The 22516-nt window shown below is 53.1% G+C and overlaps 1 protein-coding gene across 3 annotated transcripts in view; it reads right to left on the bottom strand.

Annotated features, from left to right (window-relative positions):
- Nucleotides 1-11258: 11258 nt before the first annotated feature.
- The window catches only part of MAPKAP1 (MAPK associated protein 1), a 92576-nt gene continuing 81318 nt past the window's right edge, over nt 11259-22516 (bottom strand). Inside the window, exons 10-11 of one of the 3 annotated variants that reach the window (XM_009569549.2) lie at nt 14765-14862; nt 11259-12919 (exon numbers count right to left, since the gene is read on the bottom strand). In XM_009569549.2, coding sequence (XP_009567844.1) covers nt 12794-12919; nt 14765-14862 — 224 coding nt within the window. In that variant the 3' untranslated portion in view covers nt 11259-12793. The remainder of the gene's footprint in view (nt 12920-14764; nt 14863-22516) is intronic. The other 2 variants (XM_054083892.1, XM_009569548.2) reach the window with 2 other exon arrangements.

Below are 22516 nucleotides of genomic sequence, written 5' to 3'. Positions count from 1 at the left end.
CTGCCCTGCATTAGTAATTCCTGCAACAGCTGCTGCAGAGCTGGGCTGCATCCTGGCAAACCCTCCCCATGCAGAGGCCTCAGGGGCTCCCCAGCTCCCTCCTGCACCCCACTTTGGCCACACCTGTGAGACTTGTGTGCTGCTTGGGGGCCAAGAGCACGGTGACCCCCAAGCATTCGCCCGTCCCCTGTGGTGCAGGGCCACCCCCGGCTCCCTGCGGCAGCGAGCTCGGGATGCTGTTGGCGCCAGGCATCATCTCAGCCCCTCCTTGCCAGCATTCCCACCTCTCCACTAATCCTTGTCATCTTGAATCTTATCAGCACTGATTTCATATTTACTTCCAGATTGTGGATGAAAATGTTGAACATCATCACTCGATGATGATTCCCCATTGACAACTGCTTCTTGAGACCTGTCAGTCAGCCAAGTTTTAATCCTTTTAATGTGTGCTCTATTGATATTATATGGAGCTAATTTTTTAATCAAAACGTCATGTACTATTAAATCAGATGCCTAACAGAAGCCTGAGTACACCACAGCTTACTTTTATTAGTTAAACTTTTAAATTAAAAAAATGAAACCAAATTTTTTGACAAGCTGTGCTTTCTGTAAAACCGTGTTACCCAACACCGACTGCAGCCCCGCTCGCTATCGACTGCGGCTGTTTCTGCTCCTTCGCTGCTGCTGTGGGACAGACGCTGCCCCCCCAGGGTGAGCTGAGCCCGTCGGGCGCTGACGCGGGACTGGGTGCTCTGGGGAATGGCCAGGGTGCCGCGGCGGCCACGGGGCCGAGCTGCAGCGTTGGCAGAGGAGCCGAGGCCACTTCACAGTTAAAGTCTTGGTGGGGAAATGGGAATTTTTCCTCCTGTGCTGGATGCAGCCTCTGACCTGAAAACCACCGCCCCAGCTTCCCCGGATGAGGAGCAAGAGCAGGCGTGCAAATGTGATATGACAGCCCAAGCCGCACCAATATGGTTACCAGCTGTCTGGCCGCCACTGGGCCATACTGGTTGGGAAGGCAATGCCCCCGCCACAGATGCATTTCGGGGGGAGGAGGGAGGGCTCGCGCAGGGCCGGATGCAGGCACATACGTGCAGGCAGGCACACGCTGCCCAACACCGTGCGGCTGGGACAGCCACCACCGAACCCGGGCTGGTGCTGGGGTGCAGCCAGCCCAACGCCGGGGCTGCCCCGTGGCACTGCAGCCGGGCTGGGGGCGCCCTGCCCAGAGCCAGGTGACCCCGGCAAGCCCCCTGCCCAGGGACCCCCTCCGCTGTCGCCCACGCCGTGTCCTGCACGGGTCCGTCCTGCGCGCGGCGGCTTCACCAGCGCTCTGCTTCCGGAGCAAACAACTCTTTGTAAATCTAAATTAATAAGGTTGCACGGCTATAGACACCGGAACACGTGCTGTATCTTGTCTTTGTCGATCAATGCATTATATCATCCCATAAAACCGATTAAAAAGCAGAGCAGTTCATCTCACTGGGTTCCACGTCTTAACATTATAAATTTCATATTATGGTTAATGATTGTCAGTGCAGACAGAGTACACGCAAGCTGATCAGTATTGTAGTTTAGAATTAATTATTGGAGCATCGCTGCAGAGGACACCATGGAGGGGGTGGCTGCTGATTAGCAATTTATTATCTCTAAAATGCCACAGAGCAATGGGGAAGGGGAGTTTGTGTGTCTGGCACTGCCCATGCCTGAGCGCTGCTGCTGGCAGAGGGGTCCCGGCTGGGGCACGGAGCACCAGCGGGACCTGTCACCAGCACTGGCTCCACAGACGCGTCCCCAGCACAGGGACAGGCAGGGTCAGCCGGGTGCCCGCCGATGGCCCGTGGAGCATCAATGCCCATGGAGCGCTTGAGCAGAGGGCTGGGGCCGCAGGCATCACACGGGCACAGGGGAGCATCTCTTGGCGAGGCAGCAGCACCGCATCAGTAAGGAGATGGGAACCATCACATCCCCGTGGCAGGGAGCATCCTATCTGCCCTTCTGCCAAACCTCGCCCGTGCTGTACGCTGCTGCCCATCCTGCCCGCTCCTGTCCCCACGGTGACTGCAGCCACCGGGCTGGGCGAGCTGGGCAGGATGGTACACCAGCAGTTAGTACAGAGTGGGGATATGTGTTCAGAGAGCATAAGCAAGTAAAAATACTAATAACCAGCACTTTGCCTCAGCCCTGATGGTGAAAGCGGGTGCAGAGACCCAGCCAGGTGGGCCATGCCATGATCATGATGCCAGCAGCTGCCTGTGCCAGCTCCACTCCCCAAGCCCCGGGGGCTCCTTCTCCCCCTATTCCAGCTCCATCCCTCCCGCTCCAGGCCCTTCGGGCACCCCGTTGTCCGCAGGGATGCTGCAATGAACAGATGTCTCTGCCCTGGCTCTGGACACAGGGATGTCGGTCCCTCAGGCTAGACGGTGACCTGGTTGCTGATGCCAGCTGCTTGGAGAGCCCATGGCTGGGTGATGCTGTGCCGCAAGACCCCTGCCTGGCAGCCGTGCCCGCAGCCACCGAGGGGCTGAGACTGCGGGCAGCGCTGCAGTGGATACTCTTCCACCCAGACCTGACCACCATTCCTGCTCCTCCCATGCCCGGCACTTTTACCACCCGGAGCAGAGTGAAGGCAGAAAATTCTTCATGAAAATAAAACACCCCAAGCCCAAAGTCCCATTAAAAAAACCCAACAAACATTGGCAAGTAATTGGATTAGGGCTTTATCAGATCCTCTCACTCGAGTCGATCAGTCTGTTCCTCCACGGGGGTGCCATCCTATTGCAGGGATTTAACTTTTATTGACTAATAATGATGCTTTACAAAGAGAGAAGCAGGGCCCTGCGCCAAGGGGAAGTGTCACAGCCTCGGGAAGCCACTGGAACGTAGTCACATCGTTATGTTTCTTTTCCATGGCAGGGTTTAGCGCAGAGTTGATCCCTCCTAGCAACAAAGTGATGAGAGGCACCAAAGCGGGAGGCAAATGGCCCCATTCCCCAAGAAGATGACTTTTTATTTTCCAAATGGCCCAGCAGGCACGTGGGGATGGGGAAGAGAGATGCCTTTGAGAAGGGGCATCATCTGCAAATGGACCTGCAGAGCCTTTTTATACCTAATTCACCAGAAATCATGAAGTTGGTACTAGTGAGAGTGATTATCATTAACCCCTGTCATGCCATGAGTGTACAGGACCCTCCCTGGTGGTGTGGGCACGGTGAGGGGTGAAGGCAGAATGGATCCACATGGTCCCCACGCACCTGCTGGCCACACAGGCTGGGCCAGGCATGGTCCCCGTGCCCCTGGCCCCCCGCTGCCACCCCACCAGGCTCCCCTCCAACCCCCCGGGGAGGGTGCTTTTCTACAACACATGCAGACTCATCTCTTAAAATAGTCGAGCTATTGTGAATGTTGAAACGTGACTCTGCGTGGAAAGGACATGAAATTCTCAACTGGCATTCACAGGGAAACACGACATCACTGGGCTGAGCTCAGAGGAACCGGGGGCTTGTGCTTGATAATATAGACAAGTTTTATCACTTGATAAAGAATTAGCACTGAAATATTTCTTGTCTGTCCCAGCACCATCCGGGCTGGGCTGGTGGCGGCTGAACCTTCCACCGGGCAGAGAACGGTAGTGTAGCACAGCCAGCGCCGGGGCCAGCACAGGGACCAGGAGACTTCTTTCTCCAGAAGTAAGAACGGAGTGCGCTGACCCATTTCTCTGGGACAAAACGCCATCACGAGCCAAACTCATTAACAGGCAATAAAAGTTCAGTCCCAGCAGCGGGATGGCACCCCCGTGGAGGAACAGACTGATCCACTGTGAGCGAGAGGATCCGATAAAGCCCCGGTGCAATTACTTGCCAATGTTTGTTCTTTTTTAATGGGACTTTGGGGTGTTCTTTTAATTCCTCTGAAGAATTTCTGCCTCTCCTCTGCTTTGGTTGATAAAGTGGTGCCGTCCTCAGGTGACCCCCAGGGTCTCAGCGGCCCGGACCCACCGCTCTGTGTCCCCCTCCCTTCCCCAGGCCAACCAGGAGCCGGGGGACAGCGAGGGCACATCAGGGGGTGGCGGAGGTGGCTGTGGTTGAGGGGACCCAGGGCCCCGGGCACGGCAGTCCGCACCCACCGGCACTGCGATTTCTGCCGGGGTGTCCCAGCAGAGCGGGGGGCTCGCCGTGGCCCCCGAGTTGCCAGGGTGTCGCAGCAGAGCGGCATCAGGATGAGCCACAGGATGAGCCACAGGATGAGCTGCCCCGGGTGGTGCCCAGCCAGGGGACAGGGACAGGGACAGGGGCGGTGGGCGCGCAGCCTGTGCGGCGCCGGACGGCTGCCGGTGCGGCCTCAAGATGGCACGCTAAGAGTGGGAACCGCAGCGCAGAACAAAGGCGCCTCAGCCCTCGCCTGGTCCTGGGCTCCCTCCCACAGCCCCATCCTGCGCCTTGTCCCGCAGCCCCTCATGAGGGCCCGGGGACGGGGGGCTCTCTGCCCACACCGCACGCGCCGCTCCCACACGGACAGGTTGACCGCAGGCTGCCCGCGCCCCGCAGCTCGTCCCCAGCGCTGGGCCGGGGCTCCCTCCTGGCCACAGCACCCCCTGCCCGCGCCTCTCCCGCCGCAGGGGACGCAGAGCCCCTTCCCGCCCGGCGCAGGCACCCACCGCTGCGGCGCAGCAGGAAGGTGCAGCAGCACCAAACGGCGTGAACATCGAGAGGGCACCGGGTCAGAAAGGAGCCAGGGGAAGAGCAGGACCCCACACTTCCCTTCTCAGGCTGCAGCGATCCTGGCTACAACCTGACACGTGCATGCAGTGCGGTCAGTTATCCTCCATATGACAGAGGAGTTATCCCCGTGCACACATCCTTGTTCAGCCACTCTCTGAGAGGCCCCACAAGCCGGGAACAGGCTCCCCGGCAGAGCAGCGGCCTCTTGGCCGCAGGGCTACCAAGTCTTGCCCTGCACCAGAGGCAGCTGGAAAGGATGCCCTGGCTGAGCCACGTCGCTGCCCACAGCGCTCTCCTCTCCTCCTCACCCAGGAGATGAGCTGCTCTTCTCCTCCATGATGCCACTGGCAAAATCACAGCACCAAATAGAAGAAACAGAGCCTTGAGGGCAGTGGGATGGGGTCCGGCGGCTCCTGCAGGCCCTGGCTGGCTTGAACCTCGCGGCTGTCCCCACGCTGTGCTGCATCACGCCGGTGCGCGTCAGTCGCAGCTTGGGAGGTGACAGGGCTGATGTCGGTGTCACAACACCCCGTGTCTGCAGGGATGTGCCCTGGTTGGTTTGGGATTTTTTAAAGTATGTCCCTGTGTCTCTCCTCGCGCCATCCTGGGCGCGGGAAGGTGAGACGGTACAGCGCCGTGGTGCCGCTGCCCGCGGGAGGCGGTGGCATGGGCCCACCGAGCCCTTTGGTGCCCGGCGTCCGGCGCTCCCTCCCCGCCTGCCGCGCAGTCCGTGCTCTTCGCTGGGCGCAGGGCCCCTGCGATGCCCGCCAGGACCCTGCCTGGGCCACGCGCCCATCTCCCCGCTGTCGCTCCGCCGCATGCCTCCGGCCGCAGCGAGCCCGCCTGGGCGCTGCCGGCGCAGCGGGGCTGGGGCGCCAGAGGTGCCCGTCCTGCTAATTAGAGCGTGCTGAGGAGGAACTTGCTCAGCTCTGTCTGCCTTGACACTAAGACCTAAATCTGCTATAAAACCAAATGGATACTCACACCCACATCGACGAGGCTTTTAGTTCAGCAACAAGTGAATCCATCAAAGCCCAGCACCTAATTTAATAGCAATAATGAAAGGTGTGCGTCACTATTAATTTAAGCACTCCAACATTAGCCTTGCACTTAGAAACCAGCAAGGCAAAGCTATTTACAAATGAATGTACCAGGGCAATAAATTGAAAGTACTGGTTTGACCCATGGTGGCTGCTTTCTTCATTTATACATAGATAGATTTCTATAGATGCATTTATTCCCATCTCTTTAGCAAGGCCTCCCTAATTAAGTTGAAGTGGCGGTGAAAGTGTGGCAGTAAGCGTGGAAAGAAGCTGCTAAAAACGTATTTAATTCATTATAAATAATCTTTGATACCATAAGGTTGGATAAAGGTTTGCAGTATCAGAGCGGGCCGCCAAGGAAGGCCAAGGAGATCACCTACATGCGGCGAGACCATTAGCATCGCGTGGTTTAACCTCCTCGCACTGAGAGAAGGAAGATCTCGGCTGGTGCGGGAGCCCCTGCTCACATGGGGGGGTCCTGGGGCACCAGCACAGGTACCGAAACCGGGACCACCATCGCAGCTGGCTCCGGGAGGGGGACGGGATGAGGGTCTGCTGGCACCGGGGCGCTGCCTCCGTGTCGCTGTGTGCCGCGTGTGCCCCCAGGATGATAATGTATGTTAAGAGGAAGGTGTATGTCACCCACATTAAAGGAGCTTAATGTGCTCAGAGTCACATTATTGTACCCTTGTAGAATACATTATCTGTCATGCTGCCTTTACAGGCTGTCACCTCGCAGAAAGGCTACACTGTTCCTGGAAACCATTATCAGCCTCTAATGATATTATCAAAATTGAAGCGCGCGGCGTGGCAGGGGCTGGGGAGGCACCGCGGCAGCTGCCTCTTCCCGTGCCACACCATGCATCTTCCGCACACCCCACCAGAGCAGCGGCTCCACAGCCCATCCCCTGCGGCCGGAGCCAGCAGCGCGCAGGGACCGAGGGGTGCAGAGCTCACGGACACCCCGTGCGGCCCTCGGACCCGGCACTGGCACCTTGTGCAGGGGCACCGCAGCCCAGCCCTGCCCGCACAGCACCGCTGCCCGCGGGGCCGCCGTCCCCACCACGTCCTGCTCCAGGCTGCCCTTCCCATGGCGACATCCCACGCTGCAGCCACGCAGGCAGAGGGCTGGGGACGTGGCAGCCGGGAATCGTTCCCACACGGCCGCACTCATGGCCTGGCAGGTGATGGGCACGCAACGGCGGCTGCCCCGGCACCTGCGGGTGGGGAAGCTGCTGGGCTCAGAGCAGCGCCGCAGCCTCTACGGGGCTGCCATCGAACCCGCCAGAGAGCCGGCGGTGCCGCCAGCACGCGGGGCCATGGCGGATGGGGAGCCGGAGGCGAGGGCGAGCGCTGGTGCCAGCAGAGTGTGGGGAAGGGGCTGCTCAGCCTTTGATCAGCTGCCCGGGGGGCTGGCTGGGAGCACGGGGGCTGCAGGGCAGGGGGCTGCGGCGGCCCTGGCTGCGGGGCAGAGCGGTGTCCCACCGGCCTTGGGGGGTGACAGCAGCCACAGGCGGGGAGGGGTCCCTGGGGGTGCCCGCACCGCGCTGGCACCCGGCTCAGCCTGTGCTACCGCAGCGAGAGCCGGCGAACGCGTCAGCCTCTCAATATTGCTCTTCCCTCTCCTGTCAGGTGAAATTAAAGAAAAAAGGAGCCTTCTTTTTTTGGAGTGTAATCCTCCGCCTGCAACCAGAAGCCACGTAAACTGATAAATTGCAGATTAAACGAGTGCCACACTCCACTTCAGTCCCTGGCTGTTAATTCCCCTGTTGTGCAATTCCCCGCTCTCAGGGTCTGTCAATTCCAGCTAATCGCAGGAGGCACTAAAACACTCTGCCCTGACAGCCCCGGATCAAGAAACCCCTGACTCTTAGCTCAGGTGGATTGCATGCATCACTTATGCACAAATCAGCAATATGCCAGCAGGGAGGAATTATGTCCGATGACAGCCCAGACATGAGGTACATATTGCAGAGCTGGCGAGCCCCAGCCGCCGTGACAGATTGCGGTGCGGGGCTGCGTGCTGGTGCGGGAGCAGCTCCCGGCCGCACCATCCCCGAACACGCCTGGCACTTGTGCTGCAGAGCCATCGGCACCTCTCCTGCGCTGCGACGGGATGGGATAGCACCGCGTCCTGTCCCCATCCCTGTCCCTGTCCCTGTCCCCATCCCTGCTGCCACCCCCGCAGAGCCATCGCCCCGGCTGCGCGCAGAGGCCGATGCCGGCTTTGGGGTGAAGAGGTTCCGCAAGCAGTGCAGCTGCAGGGCAGCGAGTACGGAGAGGGGGCACAGGGATGGCGGAGGCTCTGCGGGCCCTCTGGGTCTCTCTCCTGGGGAGGGGGTGGCAGACGCCCCGCTCTGCCCACCCCACAGCAGAGACAGCTCCGCTCAGCCCCTCCCCGACTGTTCTAACATTTAACTTGCCTGAGTCTGTGATTCTGAAAAGCTTAAATTAATGACAGCCTTGCAGTTGCTCATTAATAATTGCTTCATTACTGTATGCGACTGCATTCTCCTGACAATAATGGTGTTTGCTGGTGTATTTCTAATTATCTGGCATTTCAGCTTCCTAACAGAGCCCCAGCGCTCCCGACGTGAACCCCCTTCGGCCCAAGTGCAGCCCACCAGCCGCTCCGCCGCCTTCCTGCGGTACAGGTTCCCTGCTAGTGATTCCTGGGAAGAGGCCTGGACTCCTCTGGTGACGCCTCGCACGGGACTCGGGGCTGCTGAGCCCCACTTCGCTTGGTCCAACGTGGCCGCTTTCCCCATCGCACGCCTGATGCTCGTGTAACAGTCGGTTTGGGAGCTGGGATGCACAGCGCGACGATGGGAGCTGTGGTGCACGGAGCAGGTGCCCAGCGTGGCCGTGGCAGCCCTGGCGCCGCTCTCAGGTGCGTCTCATCCTGGGCGAGCAGAGCTGAGCAGGAGGTGCCCGAGACCCCGGTGGTCACCCGCGGTTGGCGCATTTCGTGCAGGGCTGCCTCGGCTCGCGGCACGAATGCAAGAGCCGTTCGGCAGCTCCGCAGAGAAATCTGTCAGGCAGTGGTGGCGAGGGAATCGCGGCTCCGTCCCCGCACTCGCAGTGCGGAAATGTCCACTTGTGCCCCAGTTTAGCCCCAGTCGCCAGCCCTGAGCCCATTACGGCGCGGCGCGTGCTGCCCCCGTGCTCCCGCCTGGGGAGGGGGCTCATTTGTAGTTAAAAATCTATTGTGACTTGTCAGAAAAATGAATAAATGAGCACATTATTTTTTCATTTTGGAGCTCAGCATCTGTTTGTCTAATCAAGAAAGAGAACTGGGAAAGTCAGCCAGGGCTGACGCACACATTTTATTTAACTTTTCCTCTGTCAAAGGAGTTTAAACGTGTAATGAACAGGCCATGGTGATTTGAAATATAATCCCATTACTCTGATGAGATTACCAAGGCTGTGAGAGTTCACAAATCATGCTTAGGGTTTTTAGAGCGAACAACACCCTGTTGACGTTTTTTTTTGCTTTTTGCATTCAAGCAGAGGTGTGTGGGGAGAATAAAACCTGACAGTGCTTAACCCTTGGTGCAGCGGCAGCGCGGGCTGCACGCAACCCAGCCCTTCCCGTGCCTCAGCCGCTCCCGGTGGCCCTGGGTCCGTGCCATGGGCGCTGCCGGGGGCACCGGGCACCCTTATGTCCATGTGTCTCCGTCCTCCTCTCCGTCCTTGTCCCAGCATCACACCGGGAGGCTGCACTGGGCTGTGATTTAGGGGACATTAATTTTAGCAGCAGCAGCACCCAATACCACACGCCGCCACAGCAGCGCATTGCCACGAAATTCATGGGCCCATTACAAACATGTCTCCATAAATAACTCCCCCCCACTAATCTCTGAGCTGCACCCAGGGCTCTACAGAGGCTTTTGTCTGCTTGTCTCGGTGCGGGCTGGGTGCACCCAGATGGGCCCCAGCCCTGGTGGCCTGAAGGGCAGCTGCAAAAGCCACTGGGATGCACCAGGCTCTGCCAACCTAACCCCAAAGGAGCCGCAGGCTTGGATTCCTCCTGCGGGAGCTCACGGCGAAAGGGGGTGCCCCTGTGCCCCCAGCCTGCCTGGGTGCCCCCAGCACCCTCCGTGAACAGGTTGCTCTTTTGTTTCACCTCTGCAGGCAGCACTTGCTGTGGCTGCAGCAGCCTTGGACACCCTCACCCGACCGATGGCTCCTGAGCAGGAAAAGCTGCTCCTCAGCTATTTTCTTTCACAAACCTCCCAGAAAAACTCTCAGTCACCCTTGGAGCACATCAGGGTCTCACCACAAAGGTCCCCCAACTCTCCCAGGGGATTTGAGACCCTCTGAGCAGCATTGCTTCGCGCAGAGCCATCCCCGCTGGGCAGCGGGCCGGGAGCATCGCCGGCTGCGGTGGGTGCCCGGGCTGAGGGCAGCCCGCAGGTACGAGCTGCCCGGGGCTCCCGCACGGAACTCTCTCCATATCAGCGTTCTCTGACTCGCACTGGGGCTGTGCCCAGGATTTTTTGCAAGCTTAGGCTCTGCTCCGTGAGGTGCAATTGACTGTAAACCTTGAGGTATGTGTGCGAGCCAGGACCTGGTCCAGCAGCAGGAGAAAATTCAGGAACCCTGGGCTGCCTCCCCCTGCTCCCGCCCTCGCCACCGAGCCGCCATCCTCCGTGCGCGAGCCGGCAGCCACCCTCCCCTGCCACAGCCCGGGAACAAGGCATGGAAGGAACAGCTTGCTTTTCTGACCCAGTTGAATGCCCATCTGAATCAATTAAATCTACAACTACCGGGGAAAGACCAGCCCGTGACGGATCTGTGTTCAGCTGTGCACAGATTGCAACCATGAGCTCCGATTTAACTCTTTCGGCAAACACCAGATAGCAGGAATGCCTGTTCTGAGGGAGAGGCTGCCCATCTCCTGGAAAGCCGGACTGTCCCTGAATCTAAAGCAACTTTCCTCCACGCAGCGTGTTCAACTGGACCTGATCTTTGACAGCGAATTCACTTACCTGTCACTGGCACTTTTGGAGCAAACGAACCCATTCCCGGCTCCGCAGCTCCCCTGCTCCCGCCGAGCCCTCGGAGCATCCACCAGCAGCACCGTCCCAGCCCCGCTGCAGTCCCTGGAGCCGCGCGGTCCTGCGTGTCCCGGCTCCGTGGGGAAACCGCTCTGAAAACAAAGTGAGTGGAAGGTGATTTACAAGATGGTGCAAACACACACGGTCCGGGCAAACACCCACAAACCGCACCGCGGTTCAGAGAGCAGAGAGTCTTGCATTACGCGACTCTCTAGGCTTTACTGAAAGCAAAATACTGCATGTATGGAATAGCTACTCAGAATAAATAAATATAAGTGGGTAGCAACAGCATTAGGGCCATGGAAACAAGCAGGAGACTTACACAGTTTCTGATACCAACGTAGGCCAATTTTTAGTTCAGTTAAAAAGAATTGAAACTTGGTGGCAAAAGAACATTCACAGAGCAACTTTAATGTTAAACAGTTCACAAAGCTGGTTAAAGGGGTCATTTACATCGCATTACCTGAAGGGCCTTTCCCCATTGCATCTTTGCTGCATTTGTGCATATATTAAAAAAAATAATATCCTACTATAAAACATTGCTCCTCCTGTTCTGCAAGTATGATGGAAGACTGTACAGTGAAGAGAGGCCCCCGCGGTGTGGGCAGAGCCCCCATCCCACGGCAGCACCAGCTCCAGGAGGGCGAAACCTTTAAAAGTAGAACTTAAACACAGCAGGTAAGCGCCACACAGACCTCTCTGCCTTAATGCTTCTCCCTATACTCTGTGTTAAGGCTCAGAAGGTTTTCTCTCTATGGAAGCACAGCAGGGCACCTCGCTGCGGCAGGCGGTGGCAGCGGGGCCCTGCCCTGCCCTACACCCACAGCACGGAGCCTGCTCCGCAGCCGGGAGGGTCAAACGTCTCTTGAGCCGAGGCGTTTTCTTGTCACAGAATCCCCAGCAGCAGCGCAGAGCACTCTGGCTTCAACAACTCGGAGAGGTTTCTGAAACACCTCTGGCGAACTGAATCAAAGATGCAGCTCTGGTTCCCAGGAATCCCACTTCTGTGTTCACTGAGGCACTAAGGATGGACAAGGCCAATCCAGCTACAAATCTCTGTACAAAGTAGTTCTTAATTTTTATTTTTAGAGATAAATATTAAGAAAAGGTAAGTCCTCAGAGGTCTGAGCTGTCTCAAAGAGGAAGAGCAGACCCGGGCCCGCAGCAGCTGTGGATCCCGCGGGCAGGAGGATGGTCTCCATTCCACCACGGAGACGCTGCCTTAGTTTTCAAAACACCGTGCTGACTACAGCAAATAATTTCCAACAAAATGTATGCAAAGCTGAAAAGCACAGTTAAATAGAACTATTTTTGAACAAAACAAACCGCTACAGACTCAACTGCCTCAACGTTTCCCCGCAGCGCGGCTCCTCTGCCACGGCTGCTGTTCCCTGGCTCCCGGTTGCCTCCTGCACTTCAGCAACAGAAGTGGAACCATCTGGGACTACAGCCTCCCCCCAGAAGAACTGTGCATCATATGGACCTTGAAAAAGATTACATCTGTTTATTAATAGTAAAAATGGATACATTTGTCCTACATTTTGTTTTTAGAAATTTGATCATGTCACAAGCAATACCTGCGTGTACGTGGGTGTGTTACAGATGTATATAATTTATTTTAACCAGGCTGTGAAATAATATGTAATCGCATCTCTCCTTGTGATTGTACATAATAGAGTAATTAAATGCCAGTCTACGTCATTCTCTTATTTCTAATCAAAGGAACCTGAAGCGTAACAGTCTTCTTTCCGGCTGATATGGCTCTTTATTTTTGTCACAGGGGAGACTTCCCATCGCCAAAGAGGGAGAATCTTCCACCCGTGAGAGACGGGATAATTCAGATTTCGTCCCCTGCCGCTCCCGCCCGTTGGCAGCAGGAGCCCTGCAGTCCTGGCTCCCACCAGTCTCGGGTGGTGGGGAGCATCTCCTCCTCCGAATTCGGCAGACAGGCTCTCCTTGAAGCTAGGCGCTACTGCTGTCCCGATTTCTTCTCCTTCTGGAAGCTAAAGCTTGTTCTCCTGCTCAGTTTTCTTTGTTTCTGAGCAAAATAATCTGCTCTGGCTGTGCTTGCTCGTGACTCTAGAATATAGTTAACCTGCAAGACATGAAGCAATGTTTCATTTGGTGGGTGCTTCCGTGGGACGGCCCAGGGGGGCAGAGACCCAGACAAACGGGGCTGCAGTGACACCGGTCCCAGCGGCGGCCCCAGAGCAACAGCCGGGATGGCCCAGAGCCCCAGGGAGCCGTGCACTGGGCAGCCACTTCCCGTCAGCCTCCCAGCAGCCTCGGCTCGGGGCAGCCACAGGCTCTCAGCATCCCTCTCCCCGCACCCCACCTCTGGGCGACAGCAGCAAATCACCCACAGTGCCGGTCTAAAATAGCCACAGGCTTCAATAAAAATAATTCTTCCATCATGGTGTTTGCATACTCAGACGATCTCACGGTTTCCCTGTGTTTTGGCACATTTTACTTGATGAAAGCATTTTTAAATGATATTTAACAAGCCTGCTATTCCCTAAATTTATTATCTCCAGCGCTTTGTGATAATCACGTAGATAATTTTAATGGAAGGTTAATGCAAGAATCAAAAAGATAAAAATGCCCTTTGGTCTGCCATTAGCTGGTTAATACGCTGTGGCTTCAAACTTGCACAATTTTATGCACTGTAGAGTGTTTCACTTTCATTGCATATTACAGTTTAAGGCATAAAAATATAGGGAATTTTCATGGTCAATAAAGCCTCGGTCTTTCTCACTTGATCATGTAAAAAGCCTAATTTGAAAAGTCTGATTTCTCTGTGTTTCCTAATGCTGACAGAATTGAAAACAAACCAGTAACTTATGCACGAAAGCAGAAAATGTTTGATACAAACAATCTGCAACTTAAGAAAAAAAGTACTACTCAATAATATTTCTCTCTTGAATATTCATGTTACTCGTAGAAAACTTTTTTTTTAAGCCTTCTTTTATGGGAAGTCTCAGATGTGTCCAGACTTCTGGATCACCCTCTTAAAGATAAAGCAGGAGAAAAGAATTGAAACAACTGCTACAAAGTAGAACCTCCCCATTCACCCTCTATGTCATTAATAACAATTACTTTATGGTATGTCAGTTATTCAGCAATCCTCTAAACTGCACACAGGAAATAAAAGCAAACATAACAGATGGCTTGCCAGAATTCCTGCTTCTTACATTTTGAATTGCTCCACAATATTAGCATGCGGAAAATTCAGTTCAATTGTCCAAAAGCGTCCAAAAGATTGTTTCAGAAAGCGAGGTGGTGCACGTACGTACTGAGCCACGAGAAAAGCAAACCATTCTGGTAACGTATCCCAGTGAGAAAATGACCTTTTCACTTTGTACAAACACCCGTGCTGAGAAAAGCCGGGTGGAAGGCAGGGGAGCAGCGCCGTCCTGGCATCACTGCTGCTCGGCCTGGGCCGCTGCCGGAGAGCCCAGACCCCGGCGCCAGCCCGTGGCCCTCAACGCTGTGCCAGGGCGCAGTTTCAGTGGAGCCCTCCCGCTGCCCCCGAGCCACACCAGCGCCAGCGCCAGGGCCTCTGTTTGCCATCCCTTGCTCTCAGCTCCCAGCTCCTCGCCCTCCTGGCTCTGGGCTCCTGCGGCAGCACTGCAGAGCTGGAAACTATCTGGACACAATCAAACCTGGCAGTTTCCTATAAAATTCCACAGAAGAGCGGTGTCTCTATTAACTAGAAACACGTGCATAAAGGCAATATTACGCACTAGGCGCTCTGCTGGGCAGCTGTTTGAAAAACCAACAGAATACCAGGCACCCGGCAACCACCCTGGCAAGTCAACCGCACCTCGCGGTCCTCCGACACTGCACTGCTCATGCATTTCCAGAGTCTCTCGAACACTTTCATGTTGAAGAAGTGGTAAAACACCCAGGATTTTGGGTCACGTTAAAATTTAATACTCACCTTCAGTACAATTTCATTGACAGTAGCAGCATCGGATTCAAAGTAAAGGTGTTTGTAGTCGTGATTGCTTAGATATGTAAGTTTAAATATTGCATGACCTGCAAAGATAAGAAAAAACCTGTTCAGAATATTCCTGCAAAGTTTCCGCAGAGCCCGCGCGCCTGACAGAAGAAAAACACAGATGGTGATCTTAGCAAACCATCAGCACGACAGAAGGAAGCAATGAAACGCTGACAGGCTTCTCATGTCATTTCAATTCCAGGCAAGTGGTGGCTTACAGGAGCAGCTGAACCCTGCTCAGCGAAGTTTGCTTCCCCATCCCATCCCCACCGCGGGAAACGCAGAGCTCAATCAAACGGCTGGTTAGCTCCGCTCAGCCCCACACCGTGTGTCAGCGCAACTACTTCACGTAACTGCTCACAGTACCATCACACACGCAGAAGACAGGGGTTATATTTAAAATAAAAGGCCAATTAGCCCCAGGATCATCTCCCCAGCAACCTCTCCCCAAATCATCGCCCAAACCAAGCCAGCCGCTGCGGCGAAGGGGAACACCACCTCTGTAAAACACAGAGGATGCAGCAGTGACGCCGTGAACAGACAATCAGACCCAGGAATCTCACTTCCCACGAGGTGGACAATCCAAATCCAAGTACAATGGTAATTTCTACCTATGCAGCACTGCTACCCGCTCCAAACGGAGGTCTGCAGGGTTAGATGGACAGGGGCTGTGACGGCTGTCGGGGCCACCTTCGGAGAGTGGCACGGCAACTACGGGCCTCTACAAGTGCCGCAGGCGGGACGGGAAGGACGGCTTTACCACACGGGTTTGGATGCAGAATATGCAGGAAGGTGAAATACCCCTCACTTCAAAATGAAAATTCAGCCTATTCTATACATTATCCTTTTCCATCAGTTTTCTCACAGTTTATTCAGTTCAAAGACCACAGTTAGCAATCCACAAAGTAACAGCCCCGTTACTGTAAATCCAGGTCTTCCTGGAGGAAAGCTAATTTGAAATCTTATTTACATTATCTAATTCTCCAGATTCCCAAAAAGTGATGGATATATGCTCCGATCTGTGGCCAGAAAATCTGAGATGCAAATATTTTATTGTGGCATGTTAATTAAACACCATTATGATGCGCTAATCTGGAATATAAATTCTACATTGAAAAACTGGCTAATAATAATAAACCCCCCCCCCTTTAAATCATTTGACAAATGATGCCTCGGCGGTACTAAAAATGTGGGAATTCCTAGCTGGGAGCTGATCACTATGTTAATGCATGCACGCCCGGCTCTGTCCGGGACTGAATTCAGCATCTTTATGATTCTGAAAGTGCCCGGGCACCGTTCCTGGGACGTGACCGCGCCGCGCCAGCTACCGCAGCCTCCTTGGACACGGGCTATCGCATGGTTACAGAAATCCATTGCTGTAAAAGGAAATTAAAATGGCACAAAGCATGGTGTGGACGATCCCAATGAGGTTCTTTGTTTCGGGCCTTGGAATTCCATCGGGCGGTTCTTGGCATGGGCTCCCTTCACCTGGTCTGGGTGTTTTGCTCCAGGATTTCTTCCCCCCTGTGCAGCCGGCTCTTGTCCCACTGGCCTCACCGTGCCGGCCGCTCCGGAGGCTGCTGCCCCCAGCGCGGCTCTGCCGGCGGGAAGGGCTGAGGGGGCTCCGACAGTGCCAGGAGCTGAGCTGAGCCCCTCACTCCCAGCGGAACGGCTGTGGCGGAGCCATGAACCCACCTCACGCTGGTGCCTTCGCCCCCGCTCTCTTTTACACCAGCGACTCACCCCTGCTCTGTACGGCTGACAGAGCACAACGCAGAGCTTGATCCTGAGCACACACTTCGGATTGTGAGGAGTCAGCTCTTCCCGTGACAATTAGTGCGATGGATGCCGATCCCAACACCCCCTGGAGCAGGAGGCAGAGCTCGCCCACCCCACGGGAGCCCAGCGCTGGCCTCGTGCCGCACCAGCACCACGCACCATTCGACACAGCTCACCGCAGCACCGCCAAGGGCAGCTCAGCTCCCAGTCCCACCAGTGCGGAAGCTGCTGTGCTCCCTGCCTTCCCATCGAGGCACTGGCTGAGCCCTGCACTCTTGCTCCTGCACGGACTCTTGGGAGGCGCAGGGGATGCAGAGCTGCCGTTGCCTCTGATGCAGAGCCCGAATGCACGGCACGCGCCGAGGATGAGCACAAGGTGCTGTGCAGGCCGTGTAACCCAGTCCTACGCCCTGACAGGCGATGGAGTGGAAAGAAGCTAAGACAACTTTTCTATAGAAAGCCCCATTACAGCATTATGTTTATGTGCTCCATGTCCACATTACACTATTTACAGCATGAAATATGAGTTCATTGAAATCCTAACTGGCACTTTGCTCTGCTACTATTCTAGCCAGATGGAATTTATGAATTGTGAGATTGATTTCCACTTCCAAGAATGCTTAAACGTGAGATGTACCTCTTTCCAATAGAGCACCACTCTTGACAATTCCGAGATCAATAGGAACTTCAATGGTTTTGTATTTCCATATAAGAATATCAGGTAACAAACAGCAGCAGCTCAAGCAGCTTCTGTTGCACATGATGGAGGAATTAAAACAGATGCACATACTGTACGAATGGCTTCATTGCCACAACTCCTACAGGAACAATGGTTTGGTGTCCTTTAGCTTGTGGGTGTGAAACACGAGTGTCAGCTCCAGCACACGTCCGTGCTCTGTCCCTGCCCCATGCCAAGACCACGCAGAGAGTGTTTAATGCCAGCCAGGGCAGCAGGCGGCCGGGGGAACTGAGCAGGGCAACTTCAGTATTCTGCAACCACAATTAATCAGCTGTAGAATGGAAAATACATGTTATATCCACCAACATACTTCTGCTAAAACGGTTGTGAAAGGCCAATGAGATGACAGAACTCACCTGTTATTGCGGGCTTTGTTGTGAGGTGGGTGCCCTGCTCCTGCCGCGCTGCCCAGCCCGCTCCGGCGCTCACCTCACCACCACAGTGTGAGAACAATGTCCTACCTGCCCTTTGGCCTCAGCTCTGAACGCTGATAAATCTCTCCTAACCCTCAAACACTAATAGGTTCCCGTATAGTTACCACCGGGGAGAGGCCATGGCAGAAGGGCAGGGCGGTCATTCGCTGGTAAGGAGCAAAGCTCGTTGACTCAGTACAATGTTTAAAATCAAATTCTTTAGCATATTCCTGAATTTTAGCATTACTTTGCTGCCAAACAAGCAAAGGAAGAGGCTGGTTATGGCATAACTGATAATCCTGCCAAAGCCTACGGTACAGCCAGGTGCAGATCTGCTGCTCACGTTCTCCTCTCCCTCTCTGAGGTTTGGGGAAGCAGCACCCGTGCAGGCAGCATCCCCGCCCCGCGCTTCGTGCCGCAGCATCTCGGTGCTTCTGTGCGCACAGGCAGGTGAGAAACCCTGTTGAATTATCATCTGACTGAAAGTGCTTCAGCAGCCATTGGGAGATCTTCTGCAAACGTTTGTACATTACACGCTGCACTTGAAACGTGAGAGAAAATTCACCTTTTAATCTAAGTCACAAACTCTTTATCAGAGTCTAAAAAGCCCACACTTTTTGCCTGGGAAGCACTGGAAAAATGTGAATTTGCACAAGAAAAGACAATTTTTTTGACTGAATCTGCCAAGACTGGAGATAGTTTTTTTCCTTCTTCTTCTCCTCCATCCTCCCATTCAACCGGTACCAAAGGCATCCCTCCCGTCAGTGGCACTCTAAACCCGTATGTGCTGAATTAAATCACTAATTAGATGGAAGATTAAAAGAATATTCATAGATTGGACAAAGCAGAAAACAAACACTGGGAAATGCAAATTTATATTAATTTTTCAATATACCTTGATGATTGCTTTGTCATTACTGGGCCATAAGGCAGAAGTCAGCAATTAAAGAGTTATTAGTGGAATAAATAGCAAAAGACCTCTCTGAAGAACAAAACACTTCTGGGCAGCATTCGACATCATCACAGATCTTCACCATCTCAGAAACCGTGACCTGGTGACCTCTTCTCATGGACTCGGAAGGCTTACTGTAAAACATTGTGGCTGGTGGATGTCTTGTTTCCAGACGTCCTGAGAGCTGAGTTACAATTAAAGTTCTGCAAACAACCACTTTTTTGTCAAATTGTGGTAACTATTCACACATCTGGATTTATTTTCCCCAAAGCCTTTTGTTTCTCCTTCGTATTATTACGAAAGGCAGAATACTAATAAAGATTTTTGCAAGAATGGTGAAAATTGAGGTGAAACCCAGGGTTGCCCAAAACCCCTTCACCAGCAACCTTGTTTGGGAAAAAAGATGATAAATAAATCAAAATGCACTAAGCAGTGTTTCCACATGGCAATCGCCTCCTTCATTGCGTCTGCACCTCATCAATCACGCCATTGTCTGCTTGAAAGGCGAGCCTTGTAAATGTCATATCCACTCAAGCCCAAGGAGAAGTGAATCAAAATGCAGCAAGGAGTTTTAATTGGATAGTGTAATTAAACTAAAAAACCCCAGCAGAATAGCTTTGACAGGATAGATGAAGACCCCTTTTAATAGGGCTACAAAACATATTTGTTAAAAGGATGAGGCAATGCGCACTCCTGATTGTGCTCCAGAGTACTTTTATGAAAAGGCTGTTCAATAGGGATGGATTTAATAGGATTTAATAAGTTGCAGCCACGTCTGTGGGGCAGCCGTCGGGAGTGCCTCTCACAGCCAAGCCGTCACCAAACCTCCACCGCGCGGGCGGGCTGGTGTGACTCCTTTGCTGGTGCTGCATCCCATGGACCAACACCAAGCCCACACAGCTGCTCCCGGCGTCTCTGACACCCCTGGTCCCCCCAAGCTGGGCACAATCCTGAGTCTGCCACAGAAAACGGGAGGCACCATCTGTGCCTCCCCTGCCTCCCCTCCCAGGCGCTGAACCACTGCAGACCGCGTCCGCGAGCACTGGGACCCGTTCCCATCAGAGGCTCTGAGGCTTTGTTCGCTCCAAGTCTGAAGTTTGGGAACATTTTCTCTGCTGATCCTATTTCTCACCTTTTGACCAGAATCTGTGATCAGCCTCCTATCAAGTACGGGTTTGCTCTGTCATTTCGCACATGGCATTATTCACAGTGGGAGCATGGATATTACGAACCACCGCACAATATTTTGTGGAGCGTTTGCAGAGCACACGGATAATTGTGGCCTCTGCTCCGGCTCCACTGCAGGGCTTTGAGCAAACACACAACATCTCTATTTAAGCTCTCCAAGCAGTAGGAATCCATCCCTTCCCGATGCTTCCTGTATGTTTTTAGTCCTTCCACAATCCAATAATGAATTCATTAAATTAGTATTACCCGACGTGCATAATCTGAAGGAACTGGATACTGAATTAAAACATCAAATCCCTTTAGCTTTAAATGGAAACTACATAAAAGCGTTTCAGGCATCACTCTGGCTATCACTTACAGCCAGTATGAATACTGCTAGAAAAGCTATTTTCGTGCAGATGTGGAATTCAATGGGAAAGACTGACTCGTGTAGCAACATCAATCAAAACGTCGGCTCCGCTGGCAGCTCTCGACAGTAAGGCAGGTTCAAAGGTCACAGGATAAAGAAAAAGCCAAGCTCTGGTTCAGCTCTAATATCTCCTCGCTAGAAGTCTTGCAAAGGTACCTACCCCCCTTCTGTACCAGGCGGCTTTCATTAATCTTCTTGCCATCTTTTTTAACTAGTCATGCAGAACCGCTCGATAGCAAGACATATAATGGGGAGGCCCTGTGCCTATTACCAGGTTAACACTCTGTTAAGCCCCAGTGCAACAATGGAATAAGAATTTAAAGGAAATCTTAAGCTGCAGGGTGCAAAGCAGGCAATTAAATTACAAACCGAAGTTACCAATGTACTCTGTGACCTACAGAACACCTTTGTTTAGATTGCCTTAATATTAGGGATATTTTGACCTAGCAACTGAGATGTATCTGCTTTATTAAAACAAAAAGAGGCAGAAAAAGGATCACAGAGAACATTTCTTCAGTGTTTCAAGCAAAAAATCAAATAAATCCGATTTCTGCAGCTACTGTAAAACACATGGATGGAAGAACCCCATGTTTTTAAGTGTTCCTGCCTGATCAGCCTTCGTGCCACGAAGAGGCCTGCCCTGAGATCTGCTCACCCCTCTACACATCAGTGCCAGCTCACGGTGCAGATGCCGAGGCAGCCTGGTAACCCCGACCCTTGGAAGGGACGGCCATGACGCATCCGCCAGAACCACGCCGGGGCCACAGCGCAATTTCTAGAAAGGCAGCGGTCAGTGACACTGAAGTTTCTCCAAGTAATGTAAAAGACATTAACAGAATCAGATTTCCTTTAAATTACACTATTGCAAAGGTATATAATTGTATTAAACGTATTCTGTTGCTTCCTTAAGACTTTACATTATGTACACTTAATTGAGATACAAAGGTCTTTTCAGCTATAAAAATGACAACTACTTTATTAAAGCTTAAATCTTATTTCTCAATGATAAGATGCTTCCTTTCAAGACTCAAAACATTCAGAATCTCTCGTGATAATCAGCCCGAACCTGATTTAAACAAGCCGTTTATACACAGTATGCTCAGGTTCTAATGGCATCTGATCGAGCCAGCAGGGCCATTACCTCTTCCCTCTGTCTAAATCCAGGGAGTCTGATTTAATTTACAAATAAAAATTCAAATGCTGACCCAGGCCTCCTACAAGGACAAACAAAAATCATCAGTCGTTCCTGCCTACAGCACCCACACTAATGGCAAATTAGATGCCAAAGCTTTCTGTTTTCATTTGCTGCTTCCACTGAAGGCAGCTCTAGGTTCTGCGAACTCACAGCATAGGGAAGGTTTCAGCCGTGTCCAGAACGACTCCAAGTCTGTCTGTAAATATTCACGGCACGGCATAGCTGAAGTTGTGGAGTCCCTCAACACTCACACAAGTGTCAGTAAAGCTTTGCAGAATGAACTTGGCTTTTAGACAAAATGCACAGAAAACAAGCGCAAGGCTCCCCACTACGCTGAGGCACAGCTTCTGGTTTGACATTTCTGCAGAGAAGTACCAGCAAAAGCTCCAAAATCTCTTTAATCCGCAGAAAGCAAAGCAAACTGAATATTAAACTGTGTTAACAACCACGTTCAGAGGAACAGTTGTTGCAGAAACCTCCAGTGATACCGATCACAGCGACCAAATGTCACTCCCAGCACCCCTTGCCCTTACTAAAAAGTAAGGTCATAACGGGACGCTCCTGCAAACCCTTCACCTCCCTTCAGAATCACAAGAATTCCGGTTAGCAAAGCAGCACCCAATTTTATCACAACCCCACTGCCGATGCCTGGGGAAGGCAGCTCAATAAAGCACAGACGGTGTTCTGACCCAGTGTAACCGTGTGTGAGCACTGCTACGTGTGCCCAACACTTCTGGAAGACGAGATGGAGCGCGTTTGTGCTACAAGAGATAGAAACATGAAAACAAAATATATTGCAGAACTCAGAGACCTTATCTTTACTCAGCCTCTTTCTTTGCAATAATTCATTCAAGGAAGATCTGAGAATAATTTTTGATGTAAACTCTGCTGCAAACATATATCACTATGCTGATAAAAATCACAGACAAAACTTGTGAAATACAGGGAGTTTCACTTCTTCATGCTACTAAAATAAAACCCCTCAGTATCATAAAGGCTGCCTTTGCCATAACCTCT

The sequence above is a fragment of the Cuculus canorus genome, chromosome 19, assembly GCF_017976375.1.
Source record: "Cuculus canorus isolate bCucCan1 chromosome 19, bCucCan1.pri, whole genome shotgun sequence".
In the NCBI taxonomy this organism is placed as follows: domain Eukaryota; kingdom Metazoa; phylum Chordata; class Aves; order Cuculiformes; family Cuculidae; genus Cuculus; species Cuculus canorus.
This window is presented reverse-complemented; position numbering and strand designations above follow the sequence as displayed.